This window comes from Salmo salar, chromosome 01 (genome assembly GCF_965601325.2).
Source record: "Salmo salar chromosome 01, fSalSal1, whole genome shotgun sequence".
In the NCBI taxonomy this organism is placed as follows: Eukaryota; Metazoa; Chordata; class Actinopteri; order Salmoniformes; family Salmonidae; genus Salmo; species Salmo salar.
In genome coordinates this window covers 64,996,701-65,020,667 of record NC_138291.1, presented here as the reverse complement: position 1 = coordinate 65,020,667, position 23,967 = coordinate 64,996,701, and the positions used below count along the sequence as shown (strand labels likewise).

At 38.9% G+C, this 23,967-nt stretch overlaps 1 protein-coding gene across 1 annotated transcript in view; it reads right to left on the bottom strand.

The window, feature by feature from the left end:
* LOC145862296 (protocadherin-15) overlaps nucleotides 1-13,283 on the bottom strand; it is a 38,871-nt gene extending 25,588 nt beyond the window's left edge. Inside the window, exons 1-2 of the mRNA XM_082965708.1 lie at nucleotides 13,234-13,283; nucleotides 3,714-3,823 (exon numbers count right to left, since the gene is read on the bottom strand). Coding sequence (XP_082821834.1) covers nucleotides 3,714-3,823; nucleotides 13,234-13,283 — 160 coding nt within the window. The remainder of the gene's footprint in view (nucleotides 1-3,713; nucleotides 3,824-13,233) is intronic.
* Nucleotides 13,284-23,967: the final 10,684 nt, after the last annotated feature.

The window sequence follows — 23,967 nt, the reverse complement described above, 5'->3', positions numbered from 1 at the left end:
GTTGCATGGTTTTGATTTGATTTATTAGGATCCCCATTAGCCGACGCCAATGGCGACATCTAGTCTTACTGAGATCTGACATATAATAAAAAATGAATTAGACAAAATACTTTTTACATACATTTAAAAATACATTTCTGTCAGTTACACATACTTGTCAGTAGATACACACAACAAGTAGGTCACATGGGGGAGAGGCGTTGTGCCGCTTTATTAGTTTTTTTGAAACCAGGTTTGCTGTTTCATTGCGCTATATAAGATGGAAGGAAGTTGCACTCATGTCTCTGTATAATACTGTATGCTTCCTTGAATTTGTTCTGGACCTGGGGACTGTGAAATGTCCCCTGGTGACATGTCTGGTGGGGCAAGTGTTTTGGGTCAGTGCTGTGTGTAAGTTGACTATGCAAAAATGTTGCATTTGTAACACATTCATGTTTCTTATAAAAACAAGCAGTGATGCAGTCTTTCCTCAACTCTTAGCCAAGAGAGACTGGCATGCATAGTATTAATATTAGCCCTCTGACTACAATGAAGAGCAAATTCTGGGCTAGCTGCAGCTTAACTAGGGCTTTCTTTGCAACACTTGACCATATGACTGGACAATAATCAAGATAAGATAAAACTAGAGCCTTCAGAAAAAAGCAGAGCATCTCTTTATTACTGATAGACCTCTCCCATCATTGCTGTTAGAACCAGTAAAGGCTGCTTTACCAGCCTTGTGTAGTGGTGTAACATGCGTCGTATAAAGGGGACCAAAGCGCAGCGTGTTGAGTGCTCATCTTTACTTTTAATGAAAACACTTAAACAAAGAAAACAAAACGACAGCCAACAGTTCTGTCAGGTTATACTAACAAAACAGAAAACAGCTACCCACACAAACCAGGTGGAAAAAGGCTGCCTAAGTATGGCTTCCAATCAGAGACAACGATGGACAGCTGCCTCTGATTGGAAACCATACCCGGCCAAAACATAGAATGCTATCACACCCTGACCTAACTAAACAGAGAAAAAAACAGTTCTCTTAGGTCAGAGCGTGACAAGTGGAATGACTTTGGCTTTCATCCAGGCCTGAGGACAAAGACTTTACTCTAAACTCAGATTAAAGATATGACAGATAGGAGTGGCTAAAAAGTCAGCTACCATCATCAGTAGCTTTCCATCTATGTTGTCAATGCCAATAGGTTTGTCATTATTGATCAATAACAATAATTTTTCCATCTCTCCCAAACTAACTTTACAAAATTCAAACTTGCAATACTTATCTTTCATTTAAAAAAAATTATACATGAGTACAATGGCTCACTGTTCATTGTTGGCATTTCCTGCATAAGTTTGCCCACTTTACCAATGATGTAATCATTCAAATAATTGGCAAAATCAAATGGTTTTGCGATGAATAAGCCATCTGATTCGCTGAAACATGGAGTTGAATGTCTTTCTGCCCATAATTTCATTTGAAGTAAAGTTTTTTAAAGTATTTTTCCCATCATTCTTTATATCATTGATCTAAGCTTCATAATAAAGTTTCTAATTCTTTTTAATGAGTTTAGTAACATAATTTCTCAATTTGCAGTAAATCAGCCAGTCTGATGTGCAGCCAGACTTATTAGCCACTCGTTTTGCCCATCTCTTTCAAAGACACAGTTTTTCAATTCCTCATCAATCCATGGAGCCTTAACAGGTGCATGTTTATCAATGATTGGAAGATGCAATTTCATAAATTCATCAAGCGCAGCGTCTGGATGCTCATTATTAATCACATCAGACCAACAAATATTTTTAACATCATCCACATGAGAGTCACAGCAAAATATTTTCATGATCTTTTATACAATATTTTAGGACCAGTTTTTGGAACTTTGGCTTTCCTAGATAAGGCCACTATATTGTGATCACTGCATCCAATGGGTACAGACACAGCTTTAGAACAAAGTTCTACAATATTAGTAAACATGTGGTCAATATATGGACTCACTCTGTGTCCAATAATAGTGTTTAACATCTTATGGGTATGTGGGACGCTACCGTCCCACCTGGCCAACATCCGGTGAAATTGCAGAGCGCTAAATTCAAAAACAGAAATTCATAAAACATACAAGAGTTATACATCGGCTTAATGATTAACTTCTTGTTAATCCAACCGTGGTGTCAGATTTCAAAAAGGCTCTACCGCGAAAGCATGCCATGCGATTATCTGAGGACAGTGCCCAGCACACAAAACATTACAAACAGTTACCAGCCAAGTATTGGAGTTACAAAAGTCAGAAATAGCGATAAAATGAATCACTTACTTTTGATGATCTTCATATGGTTGCACTCACAAGACTCCCAGTTTCACAATAAATGTTTGTTTTGTTCGATAAAGTCCCTCTTTATATCCAAAAACCTCAGTTTTGTTGGCGCGTTTTGTTCAGTAATCCAATGGCTCAAAGGCAGTCACAACAGGCAGACGAAAAATCCAAATAGTATTGGCACCTATTGGTAGATGGGTAAAAGTAAGGTCTACACCTGTTGTATTCGGCGCATGTGACTAATAACATTTTATTTTATTTGATTTCAAGCACAAAGTGATTTTATTATTCTGTGACCAAAATAAAGTGGTCTTGTTTCAATTATATGAAATTCTGTAGTATTTTTTCATGTTGAGAGACTTAAATCCGGCTGAGAATATCACAGTGAGATGAAACCACAACTGTTGGATTTGCTAGACTGACACCTGTTTACCAGGCTGGGCTCTATCACTCAGAGGAAGAGCAAATGTACTATTTTTCTGGGTAGGTCAGAAAATGTGACACTTCACTCTCTATGCAAATGTGGGGTCTGAAACCTAACAGTTCAAGTCAGCTCCACTGACAGAGTGGTAACGGAGAGCAGACCGATTGGGTTTTTTGGCACAATAAGGCACAGGACTCTATGAAGTTCACAGAGCGCTTTGTACACCAAAATGTCAGTTGGATAAGTCCAGGACCACTCAAAGCCCCCCTTATAGGGGACTTAACATCTGAGAGGTAAAAAATAAAATATTTTGTCTGTTTGTGTGCCAAAGGCCAACCACAACAATTATAACCTCTTGTTTTTTTTAAACGTTTTGTACCCAGCTGCTGATACTGTAAGTGCACACTCTGTTTAAGAGTTACATTTAATTAGTTCCAGATGCTCAAGTTTAAAGCACGCATTTGGGACATTCCCAAGTCAATGCATTAATCAGGAGTAGACTGTGCATCACACATTGATAAAGACTATTGCACATTGACTTCACAGATATGGAAATAGACTGATAAAAGAAAACTTCCACTGTGGTCTCAGCCACCTGTTCTCCCTTCCCCGAGAAGCACTCTTCATGGCTGCTACTTCAGGAGAGTAGAAATCACTAGCCTTCATAATTGGCAGCCGCTCATTTCTCCTTTGTATCTCCCTCCTTTGACGTTTAGACTGGAGCTAACCATTTGCACGTCTCCACTCTTGATTTCCCTGGATGCAATTGTGCTTTTCAGGCCTTCTCAGCACTCAGACATTGAAAGGCTAAGTAGGCCTAGTAAAATATAGTTATTTTTAACACAAGTAAAGTGCATCCAATTTTTGTAGAATGGATTGTACATTATTCAATAGATTGTATGTTATTGCAATAATTGAATAGACAGAAATGTGACGTTGTCCTATTTTGGTGAGTGTTTCTTAAATCTATGGCACTAGGGGGTAATGTCTGCACTTACCACCTTCGTTTCCTCCCACGATGGAGTAGAAGACGGTCTGGTTGATGGCGGATGCCAGGATGCTGCCAACCGGTCTGCCTACTGGGGCCAGCTCACTGACAGGAGCAAACCTGCAGACAAAGACAAAGACAAAGACAGACAGAGACAGAGATGGAGCGGACATGACTAAATATCCCTGGACACTTTACCACTGAGAACTTCCACTGAGAAAAACAATTGTGAATTTTTTTTTTTTTATCTGACAGTATGCTCCTTCCCACCACATTTAGCAGACACACTGTTGAATATGGCACATACAAAACTTGCACTAAACAAAACCATATTCACACTTTTAAAAGTTTCTACAATAGCAATTAACACTTTATTTTAACTTGACAAGTTCCAGTGCACATTAAGTCTGTCTTCAAGTAAAAATGTTGACATCTTTTAAAAACACTTAAAATAAGGGCTGTGTTTGCGTGTAGGCTTACCCTGGCGTGTTGTTTTGATAACCATGTAAATCTCTTGGACAAGTTGACTTTTATCAATATATTTGCCTGTATTTACCCCCAAAATGAAATGCTAATTAGCTGCTAATTTGGCTATCATAAAGAGCTACAAATGCCATGATGCTCTGGATGAGACTGCCGAATGGAGGCAAAGCTAAGAATCTCTGCAATCATAGACCACCCTCGAAACCAAACAAGGGTGATCTATGGTGATACTGTACATGGGGTGGGCCGAGAGTGGCTGAGGGGTGGGATTAAAGAGTTTATGTTTGGCAATGTATTATTGTTATGTGATTTCTGTATATAAAAGTACCATGTATATAAAATATGTATATAAAATGTATATGGAAAATGTATGTATACAGTATGTAGCAGAAAATATATGTTTCCTCGGAAGACGGAGGGTGGTGGATGGGTTCATTAAAAACAAAAAAAGAATCTCTGGATTGACCTTTTCATATGTGAGTTCCTAATATCTCTAATGGTGTGACGTCAGAATGCACTCACTGTTCCAAAATGTGATTGCTATGCAACAGTTAACCTGCGCTGCCCTCAAACCGATTATCTACAGGCTGTTTCAACTTGTCAAATTCAAATAATTTTCTACATTTTATTTTCTAACAGTTTGAATTGAGGTGTGTTCTCCCTCCTCATTCATTCACATAGAAGTAGCCCATTCCACTGTTGAGGACAATTTATGTTTGAGGCTTTACTGAGCCGGACAAACTTCCTTTCTTTGGCGAGAGCCAAAGCAATTCCCCAGTATTTCTGCAGATCTAGTATGCAGACATTTGCGCAGTCTTGCACAAACTTTTCCACCCTGGCATATTTTTGGGCTGGTCAAAGAATTGCCTTCATTGTTGTTTTCCTTTCAAATATTAACTTTGACGTGTGCATTCCTATCAAAGTAAGTGATTTATTTTCTGTACAGTGGTTGCTCATCTAAACCTAGAATAAGGCTGTAATGTAGCAAAATGTGGAAAACGTCTGAATACTTTCTGAATGCACTGTGATCTAAAAGTGAATATCAGGTGCCTTAGATGTGTCTGTGTATATCTGAGGCAATAACGTCTTCAGAGTCAGAATATCAAGGGTCATTTTAAAACAGCATGTACATACATCTGTAAAGATTTCCAGAGAGACAACATACTGTACCTTCCTGTGTACTCATGCAAAGCATGGACATAACATGGTGAAAATTAGGTTCTGACATTGAGCAACTTCCAGTATCACATCAGTAAGCAAGCAAGGGTGATAAATTACAGCTCCAATTCACAACTGGGCTCTTGCTGTCAAAGCCTTTCACACCCTTTTGCTGTAATTAGAGACCCTCCGCTTTATGCTCACTTATGAATCGATCCGATTTAAGTGTGCTCTTTTTAGATCGTTTAACAGCGATACCTGAGACAGACTTGTCAAAGGCCAACATAGACTAAATGACAAGCCATTTAAATGTTATGGAAGCTAATGAGGTGCTGCTGTGTGATAATGGTTCTGGGACTTGTTAGAATAAAAACAAATATAAGTGCCCTTGGAAAAGTAGCAAGGCAATGGTTGGGCTAGGTTAGCATGTCTGTAACTCTAGTTAAGGCAAGCACTATACAACGCTACTGTGTAGGCCTACCTCTGGCGCTGTGGCCCATTGATTAGATCATGTCGGCCAGCATTTAGACTGCCATTGAACTGTTTGGAGCTTCCTTCAAGACTATCTTATCAATGGGACCTGAAGAACTAATATCCTATGTTTCTCGGAGTTGTGGCTGAATCAGGATATGGATAATATTCCATGCATCTTCAAAATCAGACGGCAGCCAATGCTGGCACTAAGACAGCATTCAATGAGCTGTGTAGGGCCATAAGCAAACAAGAAAACAAGAAAATGTACATCCAGAGGCGGCGATTCCATTGGAAGGTGATATTAACCTGTTATGGCTAGGGGGCAGTATTTTCACGGCTGGATAAAAAACGTACCCGATTTAATCTGGTTACTACTCCTGCCCAGTAACTAGAATATGCATGTAATTATTGGCTTTGGATAGAAAACACTCCAAAGTTTCTAAAACTGTTTGAATGGTGTCTGTGAGTATAACAGAACTCATATGGCAGGCAAAAACCTGAGAACATTTCATGCAGGAAGTGGCCTGTCTGACAAGGTGTCGTTCTTCTTGTCTCTGTTTATTGAAGAGTGAGGATCTTAGCTGTCCCGTGACACTTCCTACGGCTGCTATAGGGTCTCAGAAGGCGGTAAAAAGCTGAATCGTGGCTTTGCAGGCTCTGGCTGAAAAAAAGTAGCGCGTTTGGGTAGTGGCTGGTTACAGTACTGTGAGACTCAGGCTCGTGCCCGCGTCGACCGAAAGCTTTGTTTACTTTCCTCTGTTTAGCTAAATGGACATTCCCGGTCAGAATATTATCGCTTTTTTACGAGAAAAATGGCATAAAAATGGATTTTAAACAGCGGTTGACATGCTTCGAAGTACGGTAATGGAATATTTAGATTTTTTTTGTCACGAATTGCGCCATGCGCGCGACCCTTATTTACCCTTTCAGATAGTGTCTGGAACGCACGAACAAAACGCCGCAATTTGGATATAACGATGGATTATTTTGGACCAAACCAACATTTGTTATTGAAGTAGCAGTCCTGGGAGTACATTCTGACGAAGACAACAAAAGGTAATCAAACTTTTATAATAGTAAATCTGATATTGGTGAGTGCTAAACTTGCCGGGTGTCTAAATAGCTAGCCCTGTGATGCCGGGCTATGTACTTAGAATATTGCAAAATGTGCTTTCACCAAAAAGCTATTTTAAAATCGGACATATCGAGTGCATAGAGGAGTTCTGTATCTATAATTCTTAAAATGTGCCCCCGCATATTGACTCTGTACCGGTACCCCCTGTATATTGTCTCGCTATTGGTATTTTACTGCTGCTCTTTAATTATTTGTTACTTGTATTTTGATTTTTTTTTATTAAAACTGCATGGTTGGTTCAGGGCTTGTAAGTAAGCATTTCACTGTAAGGTCTACTACACCTGTTGTATTCGGCACATGTGAGAAATAAAATTTGATTTGATGTCATGCCGAATAAGCAACGGTTATGGGCAGACCAGATGTCTGCAGACTGACTTTATGCTCTGGAGTTTGGTGGAGAGAGGACTCAAATTCCCTTTCAATTCATTGCATCAAAGTCTTTCTACACATGACCTTTCTCCCACCACTGATTCCTTCTACTAGCTTGCGGAAAGAAGGCATCTCTACTAGCGAAAAGGGTTGCACATCCTATATGATTAAATCAAATACCAGGTGAGTAACCCGACTTTGTGAGGTGCGTTGTCCTCCTGGTTTTAGTTTTACTTGTTTCAATGGTGTACAATATGTCCTTTTTTGGCCATCTGTAGATGGCTGTGCTTCTCTGCACTCCTTCATGTCATCTGGCTGCCTTTTCCTGCTCAGGGTCTTCCACTGATTGCTATGCATCTTCTGAAAAAACAAAATGTAATTACTTAACTATAACACTACAAGTAAAATAACACTGGAGTGAGCACCTTTTTATTGTTATAATTAAGGATTGTAGATTTACCCAACTTTTCTCCACCCTTTTGAAACATATGTTTCACTTTCTGTGGCCTGCCCCTGTCTTATTAACACAGGGTTGGGGTTAGAACATGTAACCACTCACACATGGACAAAGCTGTGGATGCAATGATGTCTATTCTGGTTTATTTTGTTTATCTAGAAATACTCAAATATAAAACAAACAAAAAAACTATTATAATATTATAATAATTTGAGTTATGATTGAATAATACAGGCATTTATTTGGGTTGAAAAAAACTATTGAACAACAGGAAAACTCCAGTGTGGCTTTATTGATTTGGGTAGCATGTTACTTTGAAACCATAGCTAGCTAGCTAACTAAGTTAGCAACAACCCTGACAGTGATTATCTTGTTATGTTGGGTTACAGAATGCAACTAGCTTTCAAAAGTATATTTTTTAGTTTTGATTTAGCTAGATAGCTAGGTTATGTAGCCCAGTGAATCTCACCCAACTATCTACAACTAATTTATCTTAGTTAAAATATATTTAATTAGTGAAATTGTCAACAAATTAGCATTCTTGCTGTGATATCATGCTAACTGCAGTAGCTAGCAACTGACAGAGCAACCGTAAGTGAGCAGCATAACACATAGTGTAGGCAAGCAAATTAGCAAAATAAACATGCTAGCTAGCTAGTACTGTCTGGAATCTCCAACCTATGTTGGAACATTGGTAACATTCTGAAGACAACCTGTCTGTCTCTAGAGACTAGCTAGCTAAGCAAGCCACACCTGCAAATTGTTATTATTTTTTTATTTAACCTTTATTTAACTACAAAACTCAGTTAAGAACAAATTCTTATTTACAATGACGGCCTACCCCAGACAACGCTGGACCAATTGTGCACCGCCCTTTGGGACTCCAAAACATGGCTGGATGTGATAGAGCCTGGATTCAAACCAGGGACTGTAGTGACGCCTCTTGCACTGAGATGCAGTGCCTTAGACTGCTGCGCCACTCGGGAGACCAAATTGTCATCCTTACCAGCAAGTGTTTCTTCAGCTTCGAATTCGAGTCTCTGGATGTTGACAGCAGCTTTACCGTGGGCCAACAGTTTGCATTGAGCGGTTACATTTCTGCCCATTTCTTTTGTGAAAACAAATGGTGATTTGACACGCCATCCAAAAAATGCACTCTGTTGGCACGCCATACCTGTTTATTTTTTGACCGTGTATGTTGCTCCGGTTGGGAAGATCAAAGTAACACTTTTTTGGATAATGACTGACGTTAATATGAAAGGTAATTAAAAAAAACAGGCAATTGTTTAATGGACCTTTTTTTGTCTGCAAACATGCCTTCTAAATTCTAAAGCAATCCTAGGAGTAATTATCTACTTTTTCAAAAGTAAAGGTAATCTGATTACAATATTTTTGCTGGTAACGTAACGGATTACAGTAAAACATTTTTTTTTTTACATGTAATCCATTACTCCTTAACCCTGGTCTCTGACTTGTGGTTACACTCGCTTAGGCAGAACAAACTTAAACTTGTGCCTTTTTTCAATGCTGATTTTAAAGTCATTGAGAAAACATAAATGGGTCCAAAATTATATATTTTTTAAGTAATCCTAGAATTAATCTAGTTTTTTTAAGGTATCTGTAATCTTATTACAATATTTTAGCTGGTAACATAACAAATTACAGTTCTTTTTTTTTATGTTACTCCCTAACCCTGTATGTACATGTAACTGTATAGTTTTTACATTAACATTTTTGTAATTTAGCAGATGCTCTTATCCAGAGCGACATACAGGAGCAATTAGGGTTAAGTACCTTGCTCAAGGGCACATTGACAGATTTTGTACCTAGTCCGCTCAGAGATCACTTGTCACCACAGGTTAACAACCTGTTGGCGCTAGGGGGCAGTATTGAGAATTTTGAAAAAAATATGTGCCCATTTTTAACTGCCACCTACACCAACTCAGAAGCTAGGATATGCATATTATTACCAGATTAACATTTTTGTAATTTAGCAGATGCTCTTATCCAGAGCGACATACAGGAGCAATTAGGGTTAAGTACCTTGCTCAAGGGCACATTGACAGATTTTGTACCTAGTCCGCTCAGAGATCACTTGTCACCACAGGTTAACAACCTGTTGGCGCTAGGGGGCAGTATTGAGAATTTTGAAAAAAATATGTGCCCATTTTTAACTGCCACCTACACCAACTCAGAAGCTAGGATATGCATATTATTACCAGATTTGGATAGAAAACACTCTGAATTTTCTAAAACTGTTTGAATGGTGTCTGTAAGTATAACAAAACTCATATGGCAGGCAAAAACCTGAGAAAACCTGAGAGAAAAAAATAATTTTATGGCTGTACTATTTTTTTTAATCATTGTTTAATAGATACCACAGTGAGAAAGGATTCATTTCGCAACTCCTACGGCTTCCACTAGATGTCAGCGATCTTTATAAAGTTGTTTGAAGCGTCTATGATCAACAGAGACCGGATGACAAGGAAGGGAAGTTGACCTCCCTGGGATGTCGTCACTTCATTATTGGCTGCACCTGCGCAATCATGTGATGCGATACATTTTTCAAATACGTTTTTCAAGACACAGGAGAGGTCGGGTTGAAACATTAGTGATGTTTCACGTTAAAAATGGCTCTAAAGATTGATGCTAAACAACGTTTGACATGTTTGAACAAACGTAAATAGATTATTTTTTTTACTTTTCGCCGTGACTCCCCCCCCCCCCCGCGCTACTTTTTAGTAGCCTACCGAAGCGCTAACAACTTGGAGTTATTTGGACATCAATTATGAACTTTGTTGAAAGAAACCACATTTGTTGTGGACATGGGATTCCTGGAAGTGCCAATGGATGAAGATAATCAAAGGTAAGGGATTATTGACAATAGTAATTTTGATATTACATGGTTACAAGATGGTGCTAGCCTATTGTTCTTAGCACAGCACCCGGTTTATTGCAAATTGTGATTTCCCAGTAAAGTTATTTTGAAATCTGGCAATGCAGTAGCATTTACGAAATGTTAAACTATGAATATTTGAATGACAATATTATAATTTACCAATGTTTTCGAATAGTAATTTTGTAATTTGTAACGTTGTTCACCGGAAGCATTTCAGAGAAGAAAAAAATCTGAATTTCACCGCTACTGTAAAATGCTGTTTTTGGATATAAATATGAACTTGATGGAACAAAAAATGCATGTATTGTATAACATAATGTCCTAGGAGTGTCATCTGATGGAGATTGTCAAAGGTTAGTGCATAATTTTAGCTGGTTTCTGCTTTTGGTGACGCCTGACCTTGAATTGAAAATGGATGTTTGTACTTTTGTGGCTATGTACTGTCCTAACATAATCTAACTTTATGCTTTTGCCGTAAAGCCTCTTTGAAAATCGAACAATGTGGTTAGATTAAGGAGATGTTTATCTTTTAAATTGTGTAAAATAGTTGATTGTTTGAGAAATTGAAATTATTAGATTTTTGATGTTTTGAATTTCCAGCCTTGCTAGCAATCCCGTCTCAGGGTTCATTGCTAACCTGTAGCCCCAACAGGTTTTAAACAGTAAAAAGCAGTGTGGGTTATCATAGGCACCACATTCATAAGCATTGCATGAACATTTAGAAATGTTGCATACTGTACGTCCAGAGGCGGATATGTCACCGCATAATCATTCTGTGCCTGATGTTGATGTGCGGAAGCCATGAAGCCCAAGGCAAAAAATAAATAACTTGACTCTTGGAATTATCTAATTTGAATGAGATGCTAAGTCACGCTAAGATTTCTTGTCTCGTTTTAATTACTTAATTGTTATTTTGTCTAATTAAGCCTAATTTGTTATACAGCTTGTCAGACTGTGTAATGGTTGCTGCAACCATTCATCCACTGATTCCACCCATTGATATTATTATTCATTGACAGTTCTTTGATAGCCTAAAGCAGGGCTGCTTTTTAATGCCAGAGCATGTATGTGGTCGAGTGTGGAGCGAGGAGCAGAGCGTAATTTGAGCAGATTAAAAAAATAGTGTCTGCCTTCTCTCCCGCTCCAATTGTGCTCTGGTACTACTCAACCACAAATTCTAGGCATGCTCTGCCTAGCATTTTTCTGTTCCTTGACTGGTGCTTAAAGACATCCAAGCTAGAGACCTCTATCCCCTATATCAGGAATATATTTACCTGCTCTGAGAAACAAGCCCTTAAATCATCCGCCCAGCAGACAAGGGAGGAGATGCTCTAGGATCAGCTTTATCCATTCAAATCTTACCTTAACAGTATAATTATTTCACAATACTGATGACAGATCAGCCCCTAGAGAGATATTACCACCTATGGCTGCAAATGTTGAGGCGGATTATTCTAATGCTTACCCAATACAAATTCACTAAATCACTGATTTGGCACATCATTACACACATAAGACTACACATCATGAAATATATTGGGATCAAATTACAGACAAGTAGAAAAATATAACTCAATTGATTGAACATTAAATGTATTTCAATATGATTCAAATAGGCTTATAGGCTATTGTTTATATTTCAATGCAGTCATCTCGGTTTACATTTGAAACTACTTTTTTATGCACCATCATTTGCAAAGACATTTATGTTTTTCGTCAGATTCAGATGAACTTTATTATCCCACCAGGGGGTCATTCATTTGGTCATGTGCTTAACCATCGGAACCTTTTTTTACATTTTCGCCTAAAATGACATACACAAATCTAACTGCCTGTAGCTCAGGACCTGAACAGTGCCTTGTTCAGGGGCAGAACAACATATTTTTACCTTGGCAGCTTGGGGATTTGAACTAGCAACCTTTCAGTTACTGACCCATCACACTAACCTCTAGGCTACCGGCCATCCCGTCTGGCACTGAATGCCACACTGTCCCATCTCAAAGTAAGTGTCCAGTGGAAGTCTCACTTTAAAAGTTCCTATTCTGTTAGCTCATACCCAAATCATGTTGTTAGTCCTATACTTGTATTTGTGGCCAAAGCAGACATTTGAGAAAAACACTTTAAAAAAAATCCCACCTCAAACTTGTATCTCAAACAGACATGGTTGCTATTTAATCATAGAGGATGATGTCATCATTCTGAGGAGGATGAACAGGCCAATCAGCAGTCTACTCGCATTAATATTTGTAATGACCGGTATACGCTCACACCAAAGCTGCTTTTTAACATACTGTACCTATTACATTTTTTTTTTTTTAAATTGGAAGGAAAACTATTTAACGTATATTGTAATTAATTATAAGTCACACTTCATAGAAATCTGGAAACACTGGGCAGTTACTTAAAGTATGTTGTCCCACACAACACGTGACACCACGTCACATCACAGATATTTCACTGGATAATTTAACACATGTGGGGAGGCCTCTGTCAAATGTAGGGATACTTTGACTAGCTGTGCTATGGGACAGACAGGGCTTTTTGTCCTAACCTACCTGCGGTGCCTTGTAGACAGACTGGTGCCGTCCTCCATGGCTGACGACATTATTATCTACCATGCACGCATTTACACACACACACGGATAATATTGAAAGATAATATAGTTGGCTAGCGCCAGAGTCTGAATGCTAAGTACAGAAACATACAAAGGTTTTTCTAAAGGTTTGTCTGTTGTAGCATTGAACTTCTGTGGACAGTGTAATATGAGCGACCTCTGCTACTTAGCACCTGTATATGACTGACGTGATGCCTGTCTGCTTTGCAGGGAGAGGTAAATGTCAGACCTAACTATGCTGAGTTCAAGACTCAGGCCAGCCCTTCAAGTCTCCAGGTACAAATAAAGTCATACATTATGTATGGACATGGATTATCCTTTACTGTGAATGTGTGTGTAGCCTACTATGTGTGTTTTTGTTTGTAGTGGTGTAAAGTACTACTTAAGTAGCTTTTTTGGTAATCTGTACTTTTCTTTACTATTTATATTTTTGACAACTTTTACTTTTCCTTCACTACATTCCTAAAGAAAATATTGTAATTTTTACTACATTCATTTTCCCTGAATACCAAAAGTACTCCTTACATTTTGAATGCTTAGCAGAACAGGAAAATAGTCAAATTCTCGAACTTATCAAGAGAACACATGGTCATCCCTACTGCCTCTGGCCTGGCTGCCTAACTAAACACAAATGCATCTTTAGTAAATAATCTCTGAGTTTTGGAGTGTGAACCGGGCTATCCGTACATTTTAAAAACAAGAAATTGCTTAATAAAAGGAATTAAGTGATTTAAAATGTTAGGTTCTAATTCTCAGAGTAAATAAACGCAACGTACACTATGAAAGCTTAACCAAGTTTAATTCTTCCCAGAGGATCAATACAGCTGCGTTAGACAAAAACATTTTCACACAAACATATATTCTCCAATTTAGATGCACTCCTCCTTCTCTCCAACCCTTACATATTTTATGGTTCGACAGGAAGACGAAGTGATGAGGTAATAAACTGTTCCTTCTCCCTTGAGGTGATCTGACCTGACCTCAACCCCCTTGATGCCTAATCCAAAGCTCCCCACCTGTATCACCTACAGCAATCCTGTGACTGCCTTCCCCTCTACTCAGTACATTCCAAAGCCATCTGGCTCCTACAGATAACCATTAACTTCTGATGTAAAAAACAGTTTCTATCACTCCTCATATAATATAGTATTACTCCTGATGTATCATGTCTCTAGTATAACAATGTTCCAAGTTTTAACCATAATCTAACAATACGTTTACTTTTACTTTTGATAGTTAAATATATTTTAGCAATTACATTTCATTTTGATACTTAAGTATATTTAAAACCAAATACTTTTAGACTTTTACTCAAGCAGTATTTTACTGGCTGACTTTCCCTTTTACTTGAGTAACTTTCTATTAAGGTATCTATACTTTTACTCAAGTATGACAATTGAGTACTTTTTCCACAACTGTTTGTTTGTGTGTGTGTGTGTGTGTGTGTGTGTGTGTGTGTGTGTGTGTGTGTGTGTGTGTGTGTGTGTGTGTGTGTGTGTGTGTGTGTGTGTGTGTGTGTGTGTGTGTGTGTGTGTGTAGCCTGCTATGTATGTGTGTGTGTTGCATGTGTGTGTGTAGCCTTCTGTGTATACCAACACGTGTACTGTATATATCTGTTTTAGAAAGAAAATGAGAGAAAGAGCAGTGTAAGACAGGACAGAGATTGAGTAAGCATTTATGTGTGTGGGCGAGCACATTACAGTATGCATATCAAATCCAGAGACAGCAGTCTTATGACAACCAAGGATCAAACTAATTATCTGTATGTTTGTAAACTGATATGCAATACTGATGCAGATCATCTCTCCAAGCAGAATAAACAAACCAACTGAACATTTTTTCTTTGGTAATTCCTTTTACATTTTGAGCAACAGTTATTATGGCCTTCCGAAAGATAACATTTCTATTCACAGGTAATTCATAACTCTTTAATGAATTGCTAAATGTCTTGAAGAGCTAAGTGTGAAAGTGGTACAGGCCCCTAAACAGTCCTTTATTTCAGGCAAAGGCCATTAGCAGCACCATGGAAAGTACTGAATCACTTATCACATCGTGGCAACGGAACCACAGAAAATATACAACAGCTACAGTATGGTCTATAAACATAACAGGACCGATATCGCCAAAATTATCTCTTAAGCCTTGTTCAAGTGCAGGAAGACAGATTCTTGAGCAGGAATACTGTACTGTCAAGGAAACACTTTCTCAAGGATATTAATACAAAATCAGCTGTACTTTATCTCTACATTTCTCAATAGCAAAGCCTGTTTGTATAGTCACATTTGAACAGCAAGATGCTGCTGCATTTGTGAAGTAGCAAACAAATGTTTACATCCTAACTGTTGACACAGCGCTGCTAATTCTCTCATTACCAGTGCAGCTGGCAGAGCTGGTTGATTGACAATGTGTTTTCCTGTAGTAATACTGGATACAGACATCACTAGCTGTCTTGGTTTGCTATGCTAACAGCGTGTCTAAGAGGCTAGCTCAATAATATGCTGTGGTGGGGTGTTGTTCAGTGGCCCGCTGGGCTGCATGCTAATATCACAGGAGATAGTCAGTGTCATCAACTGAAGAGAAAGACAGGTCTGCAATCTTAAAGGTCCCTCTTAGAACAGCCACATCAAAGAAGGAACAAAGGATCTCTTACCCCTATCCCTAACCCTTGATAGAACAAATAGAACAAAAGAACAAACCACCCATGGTCTTGCTCATGTGAGGTTGCTGATAACAGACAATGCCCATTCTAGCATGCCCATCTAGTGACAATTATCTTAAAACTGAGCAAAGGACTGAACTAACTAAAAAACAAATCATAGGCTATGGGCGTGGGTTGGTTTCAAAGAGCTTATGCATTTGGCTCAAGTTTGGAATGGGGCTATTATAAGCACGTAGACTTAGACAACATTATCCTCTTGCTTAGAACAAGTGTGATCCAATGAATGCTTTTGTAATTTGCTCAAAGTACATTGTGTCTGGATTATACTGTCAAAACAAAATTACCATATTAATAAGTTGCTTCGAGCACTGTGCGTGGAAACAAACATGTGTAATTAAGCAAGGTTTCACAATGGTTTCAGCTTGATGTAAGGGTAATACATGATTAATTAATTTTGAATAAGCTATAACACTGCTACTGCATCTGCTTAGGCGAGAGAGAAAAGGGAAGTAGAAAATTACAAAGGAGAAAATGAGTCAGGCACGAGAGAGTGAAAAGGAAGAGCCAAGAAGGTGGAGGAAACAAAATGAAAGAGTGAACTGAGAGAAACACCTGAGAAAGAGAAAGAGAGAACAGCTAATAGAGAAGCTGTAATTGCTGTGATCATCAAAATTACAAAGTGAGGAGTGGCAAGACTTGGTGTTCTGTGATTTAAAGGATACATTCCCAGCCCACAGCTTTCAACCCTCAGCTCTCAGCTCAGGGTAAATGCTGGGGGAAGATAAGCAGCAGGCCTAAGGGAAAGATGCTTATGCTGAAGGTCTGCTATAATGGGCCAGTAAAGTAAAGTAGCCTCCCTCTGTATTGTACAGTAGGGATTCACAGGATTGCCAGGGCTTAGAAAAAAGCTTACCCCTACTCTCCTGCAGTCAGACAAAATAAATATTCTTTGCAGTCCCTGGTGCCCAGTGCTAAAGACTTCCCACAGAGATGTGTTTGTGAGTTCCATCTTAAAAAAAAGCCATTCATTGTGATAAGTGAACATTTCGAACAGGTTGAAAATTGTTCTTGAAATAGGCTCTAGTTTATATTAGCCTATTAGTTGGTTTACTTGTATCTAAATGGTATATACAGCACATTCAGAAAGAATTCAGACCCCTTCACTGAAATACCACATTTACATAAATATTCAGACACTGTCATGCTCTGACCTAGGAGAGCTGTGTTTTCTCTGTTTAGCTAGGCCAGGGTGTGATAGGTGGGTGGGCAGTCTATGTTTTTGTATTTCTTTGTGTTGGGCCGAGTATGGATCCTAACCAGAGGCAGCTGTCTATCGTTGTCTCTGATTAGGAACCATACTTAGGCAGCCTGTTTTTCCTTTGGGTTTTGTGGGTAGTTGTTTTCCGTTTTGTCAGCGTACCTTACGGAACTGTTGTCAGTCGTTTTATTCTTTTGGCTCGAGTGTCTTCATTAAAAGTTTAAATATGAGCACTATACACGCTGCGCCTTGGTCTACTCATTATGACACCTGTGACAGACACTTTGCTATGAGACTCGGAATTGAGCTCAGGTCTACTGTAGCACATTGTGCCTTAGCTTGTATCATTGAAATTCTGAACACAAAATTGGTTGTTTGTAATACTATATCACCATGCTTCACCATAAGGATAGTATTGGCCAGGTGATGAGCGGTGCCTGGTTTCCTCCAGACATGACGCTTCGCATTCTGGCCAAAGTGTTCAATCTTGGTTTCATCAGACCAGAGAATCTTGTTTCTCATGGTCTGAAAGTCCTTTAGGCGCCTTTTGGCAAATTCCCAGCAGTCTGTCATGTGCCTTTTATTGAGGAGTGGCTTCCGTCTGGCCACTACCATAAAGGCCTGATTGGTGGAGTGCTGCAGAGATGGTTGTCCTTCTGGAAGGTTCTCCCATCTCCACAGAGGTACTCTGGAGCTCTGTCAGAGTGACCATCAGGTTCTTGGTCACCTCCCTGACCAAGGCCCTTTTTGGTACCATTCCCCAGATCTGTGCCGACACAATCCTGTCTCGGAGCTCTACGCACAATTCCTTCGACCTCATGGCTTGGTTTTTGCTCTGACATGGACTGTCAACTGTGGGACCTTTTATTGACAGGTGTGTGCCTTTCCAAATCATGTCCAATCAATTTAATTTACCACAGGTGGACTCCAATTAAGTTGTAGAAACATCTCAAGGACAATCAATGGAAACAGGATGCACCTGAGCTCAATATCGAGTCTAGTAGCCAAGGGTCTGAATGCTTATGTAAATAAGGTATTTATTCTGTTTTTTATTTGTAATACATTTGCAAACATTTAAAAAAAAACGGTTTTTGCTATGCCGTTATGATGTATTGTGGGTAGATTGATGAAGACCATTTTTTACTTAATCCACTTTAGAGTTAGGCTGTTACATAACAAAATGTGGAAAAGGGGAAGGGGTCTGAACAATTTCCCGAATGCACTGTATACTCCTCATTATACAGTCTGCATGCGAGGAAAACAGAGCTGCAAAATATGATATTTTACAAACTGCTCTGAACAACTCTTGTCTTCACACATTTTGGAACATCTTCTCACATTGTGCACAATATCCCAGCTGAGACACAAGCATCAGCAAACATAATTACACAATAATAACTGCTTTAAATAATAGATAGTCAACTCAGGGCCAAAATAAATGTAATTGAAGCTGGCAGATACATTATTCATCTTCGCTGAGGATGAGTATAAAATTTTTTAAAATATTTACCAAGGCCTGGTGATGGAGAATGTGACCTGAGGGGTATACTACGATGCAAGCTAGATCTACTCAGGGTTTTCTAAAGCTAGCCAGCTTCAGTTAGCTTCACATTCCAGCTCAGGCTTCATCTGTATTAGATGGTGGATATTGCTCGTCTGTCTGCTGCTAACTCTAACAGGCTTGTAACTGAGTATGCATTTCACACGTGGCTAGTCGAACTCTGAACTGTTCATTGAGACCATGCTGAAACATCAATCCATGGGCGAGTCAGTGTCACATTTACATTTTTATGTAAATGGTGTGAAATAGGCTCATAGAAGTTGCGTATTTATTTTATTACTTATCGTTAATGCCCTCTTTGGTGTGCTTTGTTATTCAGTTTATTAAATGTGTAATGTGATAGGTATTTAACATTGCTATTTTTTTACACACAAAAAAAACATTTGATTAATCAAATATTTAATCTGTCTTCTTCCTCAAATTAAGGGGATGATGACAATATTTGCGAGAGAGGGAATCTGATTTCATTAGTCCTCAACTCGCGGCTCAGACAACTCAGTTAGCCCTAAATTTAGCATGCCCTGGAGCCGGTTATTGCGAGTTGAATTAAGAGTTAACCAATGTTACCTCGCTAACTCTTCAAACCTGATTCGTAGTGTTAAAACCTGTTAGGGACAGACGTTCCGCTAGCGGAACGCCTCACCAATATCCAATGATAGAGCGTGGCACGAATTACAAACACCTCAAAAATCCAAAAACTTCAAGTGATCAAACAATTTTTCAAACATATGACTATTTTACACCATTTTAAAGACAAGACTCTCCTTTATCTAACCACATTGTCCGATTTCAAAAAGGCTTTACAACGAAAGCAAAACATTAGATTATGTCAGGAGAGTACCCAGCCAGAAATAATTACACACCCATTTTTCAAGCTAGCATATAATGTCACAAAAAACAAAACCACAGCTAAATGCAGCACTAACCTTTGATGATCTTTATCAGATGACACTCCTAGGACATTATGTTATACAATACATGCATGTTTTGTTCAATCAAGTTCCTATTTATATCAAAAACCAGCTTTTTACATTAGCATGTTTTGTTCAGAACTAGCATACCCACCGAAAACTTCCGGTGAATTTACTAAATTACTCACGATAAACGTTCACAAAAAACATAACAATTATTTTAAGAATTATAGATAAAGAACTCCTTTATGCAATCGTGGTGTCCGATTTTAAAATAGCTTTTCGGTGAAAGCACATTTTGCAATATTCTGAGTAGATAGCCCGGCCATCATGGCTAACTATTTTGACACCCACCAAGTTTGGCACTCACCAAACTCAGATTTACTATAAGAAAAATTGGATTACCTTTGCTGTTCTTCGTCAGAATGCACTCCCAGGACTTCTACTTCAACCCCCAATGTTGTTTTGGTTCCAAATAATCCATAGTTATATCCAAATAGCTGCGTTTTGTTCTTGCGTTCAAGACACTATCCGAAGGGTGACGCGCCGGCGCGTATCGTGACAAAAAATGTCAAAATATTCCATTACCGTACTTCGAAGCATGTCAAACGCTGTTTAAAATCAATTTTTATGCAATTTTTCTCGTAAAATAGCGATAATATTCCAACCGGGAGACCTTGTTTTCGTTCAAACACTGAAAATAGAAAATGGAGTCTTCACATGCACGCGCGCACCAGTGTCATTGTTCTCAGAACGACCACTTTCCAAAAGCCCTACTGTTTTTCGCCCAGGGACTGCAGAGTTATCATTCCCCATTCTGGCGCCTTCTGAGAGCCTATGGGAGCCTTAGAAAATGTCACGTTACAGCAGAGATCCTCTATTTTCGATAAAGAGGCTACAGAAGGCCAAGAAATGGTCAGACCGGGCACTTCCCATATAGAATCTTCTCAGGTTTTGGCCTGCCATATGAGTTCTGTTATACTCACAGACACCATTCAAACAGTTTTAGAAACTTTAGGGTGTTTTCTATTCAAATCAAATAATTATATGCATATTCTAGTTTCTGGGCAGGAGTAATGTTTTTTTATCCGGCCGTGAAAATACTGCCCCCTATCCTAAACAGGTTTTAAGGTGTTATGGTGTTTCTGCTCAACAAACCTATCCATCAGCTTGGCACTCTCACCAGTTATTGGCGTAAATAAGCTACTGTAAGGTGTATATGGTCATATTCAAGTGTGTGCAGTGCCAGACCTGGCCATAAGCGACATAAGCAGTCACAGTTATATGTCTGTCATATTGAGGTATCTAGCTATAAGTTAAACTTGATCAATCAAATAGTGTCCCCCTGCCAAAAAGTGTCCCTCACTGTGTCACAATGGGATTCGATGAGCTCTAGCTTCTGACCGGATTACGTAAGGAAACAAAGTGTCTGTTGCTATGCTGGTTGCTTGGCTCTATTTTACCTCGTAGCGGTTGCAAAGGAAGGAGGCCACAAGCAGTTCTAGCTCTATTTCACCTCATAAGTGCTCACTCAGTCCGCACAAAATTATTACGTCATAATTGCTCTCCAAGGACAACCTGCATTTTACATTTTAGTCATTTAGCAGACACTCTTATCCAGAGCAACTTACAGTAGTGAATGCATACATTTCATACATTTTTTTCTCCATACTGGTCCCCCGTGGGAATCAAACCCACAAGCCTGGCGTTGCAAACACCATGCTCTACAAACTGAGCCACAGGGGACCACTACCTGCTGCTTCAGAGGACTGAAAAGACTGGAAAGAGAACACACTTTCTTTACCATATATTTACCTTTATATAAGAAAATATTGTTAAATATGAAGAAATAATTTAAGCTCTTTTTAGACTGACGTTGCTAGCTACTGTACTTATTTACCTCAGCCTGCCTATTGAGCTAGCCAGCTGCAGTAGCTGGCTAGCCAGACAGTTTTATTTAGCTAACGTTAGCTAGCTACTGTAACTGTTATAGTAGCTTTCTGTTTGTATGTAACTTGCACTTCCATGGTATCCCTCAAGGAGATTTTCTTTTATCTTTCCAACCAGGTGAAGTACTATGAAGGAACCGCTGATCTTGTCAAGAGGCGCAACATTCAGAGAAATTCAGGGTAATGTTAAGCAGTTAACTTCTATTAGATAACTGGATGGATTTAGCTATGTACAACCATTTTCGATCTAGCTAACGTACGCTAACCCCATTCCGTACAAATGTGTGCAACCGCGACATTCAAACGAGGCTGTAAAGAAAACTAATGGGACTGTAGCGACTGTGTTGACATTAAAATCTAGGGTGTGAACTATGTATCTATTCAAGCGTTGATTGACATGGTAATGGCTCTATAGTATTGGAGAAAAGTTGAAAAAATTGACCCCTCCGACGCTGTGTGTTACATCGTGACACGGCGTAACATACAGCATGCATAAAGCAACTAATTCTGTCTTACAGCCTCTCTCCATCAGGTGTAGCACTTCTCTCACCGTTTAAAAACAAGAAAGGGACAGGGACAGGGTAAGAGGGGAAACCTAGTCATTTTTTGCATCATCACTGCAAGCTATCATGACTCTCAAAAGCCGCTGTTTACTTCTGAAGATCACTTTAGCATCGCCTTAAAAACTCTATTCAAATTCGACACAAACCTTCAAATAGGTATGTAATGACACATTATATAAACTCTTTATAGTGTTTTGTTTACATGTTAGAGGCGATACGGTGATAAGTTGGACAGATCGAGTGAAAAAAAAAGTTTCCCAACAAGACATCTCTCCTTCTCACTATCACGCAATAGGTTTAGCTTCCCCACCCGCCATTTTTAAAAAGACCCGACGGAGCTCAATGCCTTCTTGAATCATGTAGAGATGGGTATCATGAAGGTCTCGTCATTGATTTTGTTGGAAAGGGGAGAAATTGTGCTTTACAATGGTATTGATATTACTGTTGATCTGGAAGTATTACGTTTTTTGGGCGCTAAAATAAGGTTAATTGTACGGACCAGCTCGATGTACAAAAGTGAGTTAGTCATCTACATGTTGCTAGCTATACATATAGGTCAGTGGAGGCTGCTGATGAGAGGATGGCTCATAATAATGTCAGGAATGGAGTAAATGGAATGGTATCAAGCAAGTGGTTTCCATGTGGTTGATACCATTCCATTGACTCCATTTCAGCCATTATTATGTGCTGTCCTCCCCTCAGCAGCCTCCACTGATATAGCTATATGTCTGTTATATTGAGGTATCAAGCTATAAAATAAACCTGATCAATAAATGGATAGGTGTAAGCAATTATGGTAATTCCAAATGCCCTTAACTAGGTGTCTTTGCTAGATAGACACAGAGAGAGAAGGGGGGAGGGGGGTGTATGCTGTGTTGACCGAGATGTATACTGGCCATTTCGGAGTGAAGCGCATGATTGCCAAAATCAACCTACGCTTCTTCTGACAGGGAATTGTCAAGGAGGTGGACAGCTGGGCAATTGAAATAACCTTTTGTTTATCAATCACATTCTATTATATCTGAAGTTATTATGATTTATTAGTATTAACCTGTCTGGGCTAGGGGGCAGTATTTTCACGTCCGGATAAAAAACGTACCCGATTTAAACTGCTTACTACTCTTGCCCAGAAACGAGAATATGCATATTATTAGTAGATTTCGATAGAAAACACTCTAAAGTTTCTAAAACTGTTTGAATGGTGTCTGTGAGTATAACAGAACTCATATGGCAGGCAAAAACCTGAGAAGATTTCAAGCAGGAAGTGGCCTGTCTGACAATTTGTAGTCCTTCTGTTGCATCTCTATCAAAATTACAGCATCTGAGCTGTTACGTGACACTTTCTAAGGCTTCCATTTGCTCTCAGAAGGCGCCAGAAAGTGTAATGGAGTGTCTGCTGCAATTATATGCATATTCTAGTTTCTGGGCAGGACTAGTAACCAGATTAAATCGGGTACGTTTTTTTATCCGGCCGTGAAAATACTGCCCCCTATCCCAAACAGGTTAAAATAATTGTTATGTATTTTGTCAACGTTTATTATGAGTAATTTAGTAAATTCACCGGAAGTTTTCGGTGGGTATGCTAGTTCGGAACATCACATGCTAATGTAAAAAGCAGTTTTTTGATATAAATATGAACTTGATTGAACAAAACATGCATGTATTGTAAAAAATTATGTCCTAGGAGTGTCATCTGATGAAGATCATCAAAGGTTAGTGCTGCATTTAGCTGTGGTTTGGGTTTTTGTGACATATATGCTTGCTTTGAAAATG